The sequence below is a fragment of the Cyclopterus lumpus genome, chromosome 13 (assembly GCF_009769545.1).
Source record: "Cyclopterus lumpus isolate fCycLum1 chromosome 13, fCycLum1.pri, whole genome shotgun sequence".
Classification (NCBI taxonomy): Eukaryota; Metazoa; Chordata; class Actinopteri; order Perciformes; family Cyclopteridae; genus Cyclopterus; species Cyclopterus lumpus.
This window is the reverse complement of record NC_046978.1, coordinates 15,000,045-15,012,431: the sequence shown is the minus strand read 5'-3', so window position 1 is coordinate 15,012,431 and position 12,387 is coordinate 15,000,045. Positions and strand designations below refer to the sequence as shown.

General features: G+C 42.2%; 1 protein-coding gene across 1 annotated transcript in view; it reads right to left on the bottom strand.

Annotated features, from left to right (window-relative positions):
• LOC117741256 (mitochondrial intermediate peptidase-like) overlaps nucleotides 1-12,387 on the bottom strand; it is a 24,224-nt gene extending 11,837 nt beyond the window's left edge. Inside the window, exons 1-16 of the mRNA XM_034548163.1 lie at nucleotides 11,790-12,387; nucleotides 11,461-11,634; nucleotides 11,224-11,312; nucleotides 10,934-11,020; nucleotides 10,738-10,801; nucleotides 10,417-10,599; nucleotides 9,637-9,793; nucleotides 9,412-9,460; nucleotides 8,197-8,257; nucleotides 7,907-7,959; nucleotides 5,745-5,898; nucleotides 5,519-5,596; nucleotides 4,901-5,108; nucleotides 4,170-4,279; nucleotides 3,817-3,891; nucleotides 3,584-3,700 (exon numbers count right to left, since the gene is read on the bottom strand). Coding sequence (XP_034404054.1) covers nucleotides 3,584-3,700; nucleotides 3,817-3,891; nucleotides 4,170-4,279; nucleotides 4,901-5,108; nucleotides 5,519-5,596; nucleotides 5,745-5,898; nucleotides 7,907-7,959; nucleotides 8,197-8,257; nucleotides 9,412-9,460; nucleotides 9,637-9,793; nucleotides 10,417-10,599; nucleotides 10,738-10,801; nucleotides 10,934-11,020; nucleotides 11,224-11,312; nucleotides 11,461-11,634; nucleotides 11,790-11,936 — 1,806 coding nt within the window. The 5' untranslated portion in view covers nucleotides 11,937-12,387. The remainder of the gene's footprint in view (nucleotides 1-3,583; nucleotides 3,701-3,816; nucleotides 3,892-4,169; nucleotides 4,280-4,900; nucleotides 5,109-5,518; nucleotides 5,597-5,744; nucleotides 5,899-7,906; nucleotides 7,960-8,196; nucleotides 8,258-9,411; nucleotides 9,461-9,636; nucleotides 9,794-10,416; nucleotides 10,600-10,737; nucleotides 10,802-10,933; nucleotides 11,021-11,223; nucleotides 11,313-11,460; nucleotides 11,635-11,789) is intronic.

Sequence of the window (12,387 nt, the reverse complement as noted above, 5' to 3'; positions counted from 1 at the left end):
GCAACCGAAATGTCTACTGCTCTCCGTAGATCGAAATATAAAAAAAACTAAAAGCTTTACATTTGTGAACGTCAACCTTCTGTCAAGTTTTAATTTCGGCACTAAAACTGAATCAAAGCGGATTAAAAACAAAAGATAAATCTTACAAGTATTAAACGTCAATGTAAAATAGGTCAAACACACATTTCATCTTTTAAGCTGCCTTCTTCGTCTTTATTGATGCCATTATGTTGTTGGAATAAATATAGCTTTTCCTCCAAAAAAACCTCGATAACAAAACATTAAATCACGACCTGACAGCTCCTTCTTTAAAAAAGGACAAAACACGGAAATTCCTAAATGGGAGGAAGCCCCCTTCTCCTCTCTTCTGGCCTCACTGAGGGGGCTTCCACATATCTATAAAAACGAGCCCTTTTATGATCTCAGCTAACGTGGGGACGCCGGGGGAATTCAACTGGAGCAGCAGCTGCCATAGTTAACAAAATCATAACAGACTGCAGACGCCTCCCTCCACCTCACACATGTTTATGATTTATACTCAAAACGGGCAGTGACTCAAGTAGCGAGTTTGTACACAAATAACCTGCGTGGAGGAGAAAATCCTGGCACATTTAGTTGTCGGTGGTAATTAAACTGATTAAAAATCACTGCAGCCCAAAACTATACCGTTTAATGACGAGAACGCCTGGAGGCCAATTCATAAAGTCTGCAGCATCAACGTGTCGGTGCAATGTGGAGATCCGCCACCGCGCGGAGCGTACGCATAGCGAGTGCTACAGTTGAAAGGTTTGCGTGAGGAGATACGCCGTTGACCACATGTATTGATTTGTCTTGAGAGGAATACAAAGACAACCAAATGGCGCTGAGCTCCTGGCAAACAACTTTATGGTGGGAATGAAATGCTGCGAAAAAGTCTGCAGCTGTCCATGGAAAGTATGTCTGAGGATTTATACGGCTGGATTTTGTATTCCACTTGGGGGCAGCAGAGACAAAACTGTAAACACACACACGCACACATTGACATATTATCAACGAGTCTCTAGGGGCGAACTTGTTATTTAATGATCGCAAATGTACAAATACAGTAGATTTTAAGTATCATTAGCATTAATTCTGAGTCCTGTTTGTCCAATATTCACTCTGCAATTATAAATATCCTTCATTTAATCTCCAGACGCATATATCTGGCTGTGTAGCTGCTGAACGCTCTCAAACTGTAACGTTGCTGGCCTTGAAAAGAGCTTGAGGGGAACCGAGTAGGGTTATAATTCTCTGTGGGCTCATAAGAATGAGCAAATCCTTTCAATTTACACGTGATCCATTGGCAATATAAAAACTTACTATAGCAGTCTCATTGAGAACTGATTTCCAAGGGAGTTCATATTTTATAAGGCCTTGCATATGTATAATATTAATACATTATAAAGAAATCCTCAAAGGTCTGTTTCATCAGTTTTGGATTATACCAACAGGTTAATATAGTTAAATTGTCACCTTTTATTATAAAATACGTCCGAGGTAGTTGGTATATAATGAATCCTTGAAATTATTATGCTATTATTCTGATAAAAATGTATTAACCTTGTTTATAAAGCAGTTTAAAGTCATTGTAATGAAACCAGGACTAAATTAATATACTGCAAAGTGGAAAACCTTTCTAAAAACAACTTTACCAAAAGCCCTGCATGAAGAAAAAAAAGAAAAAAATATTTTTTTTCCTGTATATTACGTACACTTTCATGTTACATAAATACCTTCAAAATGATGTGACTGGGTTAAAAACGATTAAGCTTGGAAGTGTCGACTTGACGAGCTCCTCTGGACTTTAACGAGAGTAAAAAAGATCTCCCGAGGGCGGTTATGGCTCCGAAAAAGAGCTAAAGCTAAAGTTTGCTTCGTCAGCTGCACGCAGCAGATTAGAAGTCTGTTAAAGCTCATTTACACACCGACAAAAAGAATTCTAAAATAATGAAATTGGACTTTCTTTTTTTTTTTTTTTGTGTGGTTCAAGTTTGAAATCTACGCGAGAGCCAGCTCTTCATTTGAAGACTCTTTGACTCATATTCTGGAAGCAAATTAAAAGAAGCTATCGAAGAGCCGTTTGGTGTGCCGTCTTGACTCTTTGACAGGACGCTTTAAAAACACTTCATCAAAACGTTGCACAGAGATGTTTTACAGACGCTCCTTTCCTTTCTGTTTCCAGCCCCCATTGCCTCACATCAAGTGATTAATGTCAACATTTGAGTGGATGACATGTCAACGAGGTATCCCTTTGATCCTGACATTCAAAAAAAGGGAGACGAAGTCAGCGCAGGCTTCTAGCTCTGAGAGACAAAAGACTTGTGGCGTTTAGTTGACACTTCTACAGGAAGGTGTGGATTATATGGGCTCGAGCGTGCATTAAAAACACTGCTCATTTTTTATTTATTTTTTTTAAAAAGAGATCATGCGAGATTAAAGAAATGTCAACACAGCGAGCAGAACATCTTGCTTTCTGCCATTTATTTCCAAATATTATCTTCGGCTCAAGGGTGAGCATGTGGTCTGTGTTACTTACAGCTGATCCTCTTTCTCTCTGCACACATTGGGAAATGATAGCCCTGCTCTATAAACTATACACATGTCAGCATCACCCTAATGTTTATAATCTGCGCTCTCCGTAACCTATTAGCCACTCAAATGTTCACTTTGCTGTGGAAACCTTTTCCTGAGCCGTGTTTCCATGAGGACCGGTGGAGACAGAGAGAAACTTTTTTTTTTTATAAAGAAAGCAGTTTTAAGTAGAGTCTGTCATTGACGGGTCTAAACAAATCTGTTTTCACTTGCTCTGATCCAATGATGATCCAATCATCCTCAGTTTCTGCGAGTTCAAATGAGGAAAACGATCCGGCTGCGGTGAGATGTGCACACGGAGGCGAAGTGTCCGTCACATCTTGCAGTGTGGTTTGAAAAGTTGAAGAGATTATATGAGATAAACCCTCGTCTCTGGAGAGGGAGCTACAAAGCAGAAGAGTGGGAGGACCCCTGTGAGGAGAAACGCTGCCCTGGACTCTGACTTTTGGGAGAATATACAGCAGTTCTGTAATCTCTATTCCTGATGGCACCCCACATAATTATAGCCCAGAGTAAAGGCTTTATGAAGGCCATTCGTGGCTAAATTATGACTTCTCCCTCCTTGCCTCACCCACTCGACCACAGCTGCAAAAGTGGGGGAAATGGAGAGCTTTCATTAAAGGACCGGGAGGAAGAGTTTCAAATATTTCCCCCAGGGAGAGCTCATTCAAAGTTTACCTCTGCTTTGTTATTTTAGCAGAAAAAAGAAGAAAAAAAAAAGCTTTAATCCCTTAAAAGCTGCTGTGCCTTGTTAAACGATATAAAACCAGAGAGAAAATGAAAGAGGAGGAGAAAGAGTAGAGAGCTAAAAAGGACCATGTTTGTGTCGTTTCTGTGCTGAGATCAAGTGAGCACAGAACTTTCCCCAATGTATCAAACCTCAAAGACTGTAATGGATCTAAAGACACAGTATCAAAAGACACTGTTAAAGACATTGTGTTGAACAGCACAAAGACAGCTGGAGATGTACCGTATTTTGCGTATAAGGCAAGCCATAGTACTTCTGCTGCATCTCCTTCAGGATGTCAGTGGTGGTGTGGTTCTGAGGTTGGCTGTGGTAGATCTGGTCCAAGACGGCATAGAAAATCTGCCCAGGGAAAAAAACTAAATCAGTCCTACACGTACAAACCAAGTATTAAAAGAAAATGAATACTGTTTTTCCGTGTGTGGGGGTGTGTGTGTGTGTGTTTGTGTTCATTATACCTGCAGCTGGGTGTCCGCGGCGCCGCACACCTTCTTTGACTCACACAGGCGAGCCACCATATTCTCAGGGAGAGGCTGTCAGACAGACAATGACACAGTCAGAAAAGAAAACCAGACAGTAAGACGTCCTTTAATCTCATCCAAGTCCATCCTTTCAGTCGTGGTTCAAGGTCGGCATGATAACTGCCGATGTGACTCAGAAATAATGACTCAGAAATAATGTCACAAAAGCAAAAACATTAAGCCGGTAATATATTAGTGTAATCCCGACATATTGGAAAATATCTCTCTACAACTATCGAGTACTATTTGAGTGGTTCAAGATGATCTGTATTCTGAGGGTTTAGGTGTACCTGTCCAGTTTCATAGTGGCGTGCAAACTGGCTGATGACTCTATAGTCAGTGGCAAAGTACTCCATGAGGATGGACGGGACTTCAGCGAAGTCAGTCGCACATCTGGTTCCTGGAGGAGAGGAAGTCAGAGCTTAGAGACAAGAACCAACATTTAAACAAAAGGGAGGTCTGGCCGAATCATTACCGAATTGACCCGACACGCAATTGCTATGCGCTCAGTACTGTACGTCATTTTAACCATAAACAGGTGGAATATCAAGTGCAACATCTGATACAAAAAAAAGCTTTAAAGAGGGTAAAAAAAGAAAAGAAGAAGATAGGATTAAAGTTACAGGTGATGTAAACTGCCGTGAGCTTCCAGACACAATTGTGATTGAAGTGTTTGTCCAAACATCTGTAAACAGTCTGAAGTTGAGCGAAAACGATACCGTTATTAGTGTAAAAAATAAATGTCTTTGGGATCTTGAATTCCTGGCGAAGATATCCATCAGCTGTGTATGACAAGAGAAACAGTATCGACTGACAGCTTTACTTGCCAAGCATAATCTAGAGCGCTCATCTGGGCTCACGCTGTTTTTAATATGCCAAATCCTCTGCCAGGTAACCAGTTTGAATAACACGCGTGTACAATCCTCATATATCTTTATCTTACTCCGTCATTTATAATAATAAAAAAAAATCATTTAAAAAAGTTTGTAAGTTGCACATGGTCACTGTGCTCACGGCTCACCAGTCACATGCTGGTAGCGAGTGCGTCCCAGCATGGAGTGCATGGCGTGTCCCATCTCATGGAAGAGGTTCTCCATCATGCCGGGGGTGAGCAGGGTGGGGGCTCTCTTGGTCGGGTGGGGCAGACTCAACATCAGCACCACGACCGGGAGCTGGTACTGACCCGTTTCCTGGCACTGGCGGCCACCACGGATGGTGAAGTGACAGTCCTGGGGGGAGGAGGAGGAGGAGGAGGAGGAGGAAAGGGAAGGTTGTATTGATCATTTTTTAAAAATCATGTAGTTGCATATTTTATCACTGATTTAATTAAGAAAATAATACTGATGGCAACAGTCTTTTCTTTTCTGGCATTTAATAATCATTACTTCACGGGCTAATTCTATAACTGGCATTATGATCATTGGGAAATGAAATCAACTGATTGGGCGTCTAATTACTAAACATCCATTTAAATTATTTAGCCATCAATATTATGTATTGTATTCAGTTATATGTTTGACTTGTCAGATAACCGTTTACTACATTTTGTCAGATTCAATTGAAATGAACAAAATACAAGATTTCCTGAGGAGAAATTATTAAGAATCTGTAAAGACATTGTAGATGTGTGTAAGCACACCTGATGAGGTTTATCCTGCCGCTGGAAAAAGTCACAGTAGATATATCCCATTAATCCCTCTGTCTCGTGTACCACAGCCTGAGAAAACACACACACACACAGATATATAAAAGACACATTAAACACTTTGATCTTTGAGAAATACCCCATGGCTACCAAATGGTGGAAAGCCGTCTTTGTTTTCACTCGTGTTTAAATCACAGCCATTTTGTTGCATTAGATTCACCAGTTTGCGGACATCCTCGCTCCAGACCTCTCCGGCACTGGCGTGTTCGGACATCAGGGACACGCCGTACAGCTGAGAGAAGAGGTTGTTCAAACCCTCCATACAGGCGCCCAGAGACAAATATGGACTGTACAGACTGGGCTCTGTGTTGTACCTGCCGTGAGCAAAACAGATTGTATTCAAAGAAATTGTGTGACAGACACAACCAGATAGTTTAAATGTCCCAAACGACCCCCTCAGTCCTCACGCACACACCATTATTTAAAGGGACAAGAGAGATAAAAGAACTGAGCACCTGCTTTCTGTAGATGTCAGGCTATGTTTTGCTGTCGCTTCAAGAAATTTCCCCCCTGGGGATGAATAAAGTCAAATCTAATCTAATCAAATCTAGAGCTCCCCTGACCTGTCGACATATGCTGCTACAAGGCAGTTTAGATCGAGACCACCAAACCATAACGCTTGTCTAGCTTGAATGACACATCCAGTGTATTATCAGTGATGACACACACACACACACACACACACACACACACACACACACACACACACACACACACACACACACACACACACACACACACACACACACACACACACACACACACACACACACACACACACACACACACACACACACACACACACACACACACACACACACACACACACACACACACACACACACACACACACACACACACACACACACACACACACAATGATTGAGTGAGTGGGAGAAAAAGCATGAGAGACTGACGAGAGATTAACAGCTTTTGGACTGACGTGTGTGTGTGTGTGTGTGTGTGTGTGTGTTTGTAACATTGTGTGTAGCAGAAAACAGAAGCAGCTCAGAGAGGGAAACCACTTTTTAATGCAATCCTGAGTTTCTTCTGGAATGTTCTGCTAACTAGCAGAGCCCAAAAAGATTAGAAATGTACGTTACAGAGGGAAGGACGAGCGAGCAGAAGCCCCTCCTGCGCAGGAGCCCTGGGAACAGTCACCGACACATGGTTACGCAGACGATTTGTTGGCCGCTTAAATCCAAAGGACACATGAGGGATCCATAATGTCTGCAATAAAGATTTATCTAAAACTTCTCCGGAACGTTTGGCCTGTCGTGTTATTAGTCTCCGGAGACCGCGGGAGGGGGGGGGGGATGTGCAGTTCATTAAGGAACAGAGATACCTGTTCAAGTTGGAGACACTCAATGGCAATAATGGCTCAAATCTTGGAGTTTTGAGATGGAGTTTGCTGAAGGCCAAAGATGATCACTGTGCAAATGAGTTTGAAATAAGTTTGAGAAACAGGGCTGATGGCCAAGAGGGTTGAGGCGCAGACCGTGAACTGCAACGTCCTCGGGACCTCTGCTACATTTTGTCACCCTCCCCCCCACCCCCTCATCTATGTCCTCCCTCATTTCCTTTTATTTCTGTACTGGATCTTTCTCATAAAAAACAACCAAAAAAAAGGCATAAAATTAAGTGTTTCAGTAACAAGAGCAAAACTATTACAACATATTAGCAGCTGTTGGTAACGGCTGCAACTCTTTCGACTGATCCAGATGGAGACCGGGAATGACTAAACGATTAATTGTACCGTTCCAGCACCATTGACCGAACTTGTAAACTTCTTCAGATATTTAATGTGTGCTGCTGGAGAACACGTGCTCTCTGAATGCATTGGATGTTTTTTTTCTTTAAAAACCAAAAGGGGAAAGCAAAGTTTCACAATAACCATATTTGGTGCATTGGTTGTCATCAAAGTAGAATTAGGTAAAGAGTAAGAATAACGTTATAACATCACATGACAGTCAGAGAAATAGATGAGGAAAATAACTTGTTGGAGCAACAATTTGATCACAATAATGTCACTTGGTCTAATTTAATGCCGAGCCCAAAACAAACACTGGGATTCAGGGCCGAAACATGAACTGGTCCAAACTGCCACAGCTACGAACACTAAAAAAAGAAAACCAACAGGCTTCTCTCCTAACACCTTGTGTAACATCAGACACCCGAGGATGAGCCGGGACCCCATAACAGCTCACGCCTCGATGTAATATGGAATTGCAAACATCTGAAAACCAAAAGATACTAATCGAGATGACTTTATCAAATGACAGCAGGCTGAAGGCTGAATGAGTTTCATAAGATACTACTCACCTTTCAGCACGCAAGACGCCACTGAGGTACGGATGATCCCACGGCATGAGCTCCTATGAGACGACACCAGGAGTATTTTATTTACATGCGATATCAAATTACACTGAGAATCGACTACACTGAATTATAGTCGATCTAAAAGAGAAGAAAGTGGATTTTACAACCACCAGCTTTAAACCATTAGGCAAATAATAAATGGAATTGCCTCATATCTGCTAGAAAATATCCTCGTTTGTGAAGAATATGTTGTGAAACAAACAATAAGAAATGCATAAAACAAAATCACTCACAGAATTGTGAGGGTTGAGTTTCTTCTTCATGTTCCCCATCATCGTAAAGTCTTTGGCTGTTCTGTGACATAAAAGAGAGAAACAGTTAAGAGCTTATTGCCTTGAGGCATTCATTCCAGTCTTTACCCATGTCTCTCCACTCAGGGTCAAAGGGTGGGGAGGAGAAACCTATCCCAGCATGCATTTGGCTGAAGGCAGGGAAACGCCACGGACCGGCTGCCAGGCCCACGGGCTCACATTCGTACCTGCGGGTAGTTTAGAGTCACCTGACTTGCATATTTTCGGCTCAGAGAATGTGACAGAGGGAGTCCAAACAATCTATTAAACTTAGAGGGCGTGAAACCAAACAAAGCGTGAGCTATAGCACTTAAGACCAAAGCTGCCAATCTGCAGATACAACAGCATTCAAGTTCACAACTTCCTCCCCACCGACATCCTGGTTCCTCAGCTACCGAACCAAATTCTCCCACAAACTCAGCATCTTCAGACACACCAGGCTCGAAATGCAAGTTAACGTACAAGACCGGACTGATGCATTTTACAGTCCGAGCTGATGTACATTATTCTAAAAGATTGCACACCCACAAACTGATGGACTGGATTGTGTGCAGTGAAGATGCAGAAAGCCATGACAGAGCCCGAGCTCACCAACGCCAACCAAGTGGAGTGGGTAGATCAGCAATGAAAGCAGTGCACACGGATGGGTGGAGGTGTTGAAGGTGCAAAACCCACTCTCAGTCAACCAATCGGTCGTTTTTGATCTCAGACGACTACGATTTCTTTAGTGGATGAGCAGTTTTATTTATTCTTACGAGTGACGGCTGTAGGCAAGTAGAGCGCCGGACCGACGGAGCACGCGGTGCAACTTTTACAGCCTGGAAGGGTGAACTAGAACAAGCGCACGATCCTCACATGCGCGTGATGAGGTTGTCTAGGACAGCGTCAAATGGAGCACACGGAATGTATAGAACAGGAATGTGAATGTGGATCAACGGAGGAAACGTGACAAGGACTAATCAAATCAATATCGTCCAGAGTGAATCCATCTGTGGATCTCTCATTTCAGGTAATATGGACTCCTGGGCGTCAGGCACCAACTTATAGTGAACTATAAAAGGGAAGCCTTAATTAAACAGTGTTGACACAGCAGTCCTTATACAATATATAAAACCAATATCAATGTACATCTTTTCACATCTTTGACAAAAACCTTACCTGTCCGACAGCCTGTCTGTTAACAACTGAAGAAAGCTCATCACCGTCTCTACAAACAGAAATAAAAATGAAGTGAACAGCTCGTCATAAACCTTATTAAACATTATCTTTTATATTATTACCAATTACTGCATAGCGAATACTGAAATATTAATTACAACCACACAGTTGCAGCACTGACTATTCATGCCCTATAATGATGCTGAATCAAAGAGACATATTAACCGGGGGTCTTGGCCATCGTTCCCTTGAGGGCTCGGTGTCCGTAGGAGTCGTAGCCCACCAGTTTGGCCAGTTTGTATCTGCATTTCAGCAGCTCGTCCAGACACTCCATCAAATCTGCATTTGGATAAAGGTAAATCCTGTAGGCAATTTCTCGCACCTACAAGTGGACGAGAATAAAGAGCAAAACTCACAATGGGACATAATATTAAGCAATATATCAACGAACGTGTAGAAGAAGACAAACACGATCTGCACATCAAGAGTTACAGTTTAGAGATCTTTGGATGCTCATATGTGGACAGTAATTATTACTTTACCTTTCCCTGCAGTATGAGATTGTAGTGTTTGTTCAGACTAAATATATTTCTGTATCATATCGCTCTCTTCTATTTGTCTGGATGGTGCTTCTAGCCTCCTTCATGAGCGACATAACTAATATGATATTAAGATTAGAGAAAAACTGTTAACAAAAATAAAGACTATTCTTGTAACTGTATCACATAAAGATCTGAAAGAAATATCAATATGGAAATATTTCATATTAAAGTTAGTAACTTTAAGCGAGAGATTATTATACCTCCAGCAAATGCTGACAGGAGGGAGGAGCCTATATTTCATTCTAAAAATTTTCGAAAGCTTCTATTTGTTCTACTATTATTAAATGAAAGTATTGGCTAAAACAATTTTCAAAATTCCCTTAATCTAATATATGGCAACAGTGCCACCTGCTGAGCAAAAGCAAAACATGTTCTGGTGACCAAGACCCAATGAAGCACACACCAGGTCGTTGGGGGAATCTGCATGTAGTCCCCCAACTTGGATGAAGCTTCCCTCATCTGCAAAGTGCGGTTGCAGATGTTCAGGAATAGCAGAGCTCGCAATTCTGTTCGGCAGGTGAGAGCCGACCAGAAACTCGTTGTTTAGATCCAACAGCTTTACGTGGAGGGCGACAGCCTCTTTCCTCTGCAGAGAGAATAAAAAAGAAAAGAAAAAGCAGCAAGTTCAGTAAATTACACTGCACAGGGGAGGGGTATATTGAAACATGATGTCTTCACATATCATCGATAACTTGTGGGTTCCCACGTATTATGACCATCTCACCAGTTTGTCATCCAGATGAATCCCACTGATTTTAAAATCGAACATGAACAGCTCTGCCACTCGTCTAGAGAAGGCAGAAATAAAATCAATAACTTGCCATCATGTTACAGGATATTATCAATAGACATTAGTGAAATTATGGACAGAGATAAACAAGTAATCCTATATCCACTGAATAAGACACCGTTAAGATTACCTCGTATCGGGGTCCAGCTGAGCAACAATATCCGGGCTCTCCAGCAATATTTTCAGACTCTTGCAAAGCTCCACGTTGGTATTCAGCCTGAAACACAAACATCGAGAACGTAAACATCATCAAGTGAACATCCGTCTCAACTGACGACTGCATAACAATGTCTTTTAACGACCAGCATTAACTTACTGTTGCACAAGTTGTTTCCTTCAGATCACAAACGAGATGTGCTCGGGCGCCTATTTGTAGTGTGCAGCTTTGAAAGACTTTTTTGTTAAAAAGGTGCCACTTACTTCTCCACAACCGTGCCGATGTCTATGCAGGCCTTCTCTGCAGCCTCGCGAAACGCCGGATCTGGATGTGCTACTTTAACGAAGTCTGCCTGTAATAGCGAGAACATGTACTGCTGGCTTACAGCTCTTCGGATAACACTTGGAAGCACATGATGCTCAACACACCAGTCGAAGGAGAAGCACAGTTTAAGATGCTTTCAGGACATGCACAAGGCACATTTGGGGTGCTGCACTCACCAGATCAGCCACTTTACACAAACCATCGGAGAGTCGGTCAAAGGACTCTACTGTCTCGACCCCTGGAGGACAGGAGCAAGCTCTTTCCACCAGACGCTCCGTGTTCTTCAGAGCCTTTTCTGTGGCGGCCTGGAAGCCTGCAGGACAGCTGAGCTCTGGCACCCCAAACAAACCCTGCAGTCAGAGGTCAAACACACACACACACACACAGGACTTTTTTATGTATTTATCATGAACCGATGCCGTCTCTATTTACATTATTTCAATGAAGCTGTGCGCACTCGTGTAGCAGAGTTGTAACTTAGCAGACAATATTGAAAGTTACAAACCACGTTCTTCTCGAACACGTTCGGTCGTTTGTGATGTGCGGCATTGAACGCGGCTCCAACAGGAGACCATGTTGTGACGTTTCTCCGGACATGCGTCCAGAGGCTGCGGTGCTTCACAAAGTGAAGTAGACGTTTGCACGCAGACATTTTGTGCTAAATCTGCTTTCCTGGTGAGGTTTCAGTGGCTGACAGAGGACATGCTACACTTTAGCTCCAACGTTAGCCTAAATAAACTAATGCAAAGAACGTTAATATGTTGGAAACGTTTCTCTTTAATGTTAAGCCTCTCTGAATTGTTGTTGTGTGCTAAGAGCGGTTAAGAGGCGTAACTGTCAAGCCAACTGACACAACTGCTCACATGTTAGCATAATCTATGAGAATCTAAGTGACGGTCGCAGGACGTATTTTCGTCAATTTCTATTTTTTATAAATACACCCAAAAAAAGCCTTGTTCATAACAAATATAATATTACGACACGGTGCATAGTATTTGTAAAAGTGTTGCATTTTTGTTATGTTGATGAGTAATAATAATACAAAAAACGGACAAGTCACGGCTGTCGAAAGTGCGACCAGCGACTGAAAACCATTACGTGAT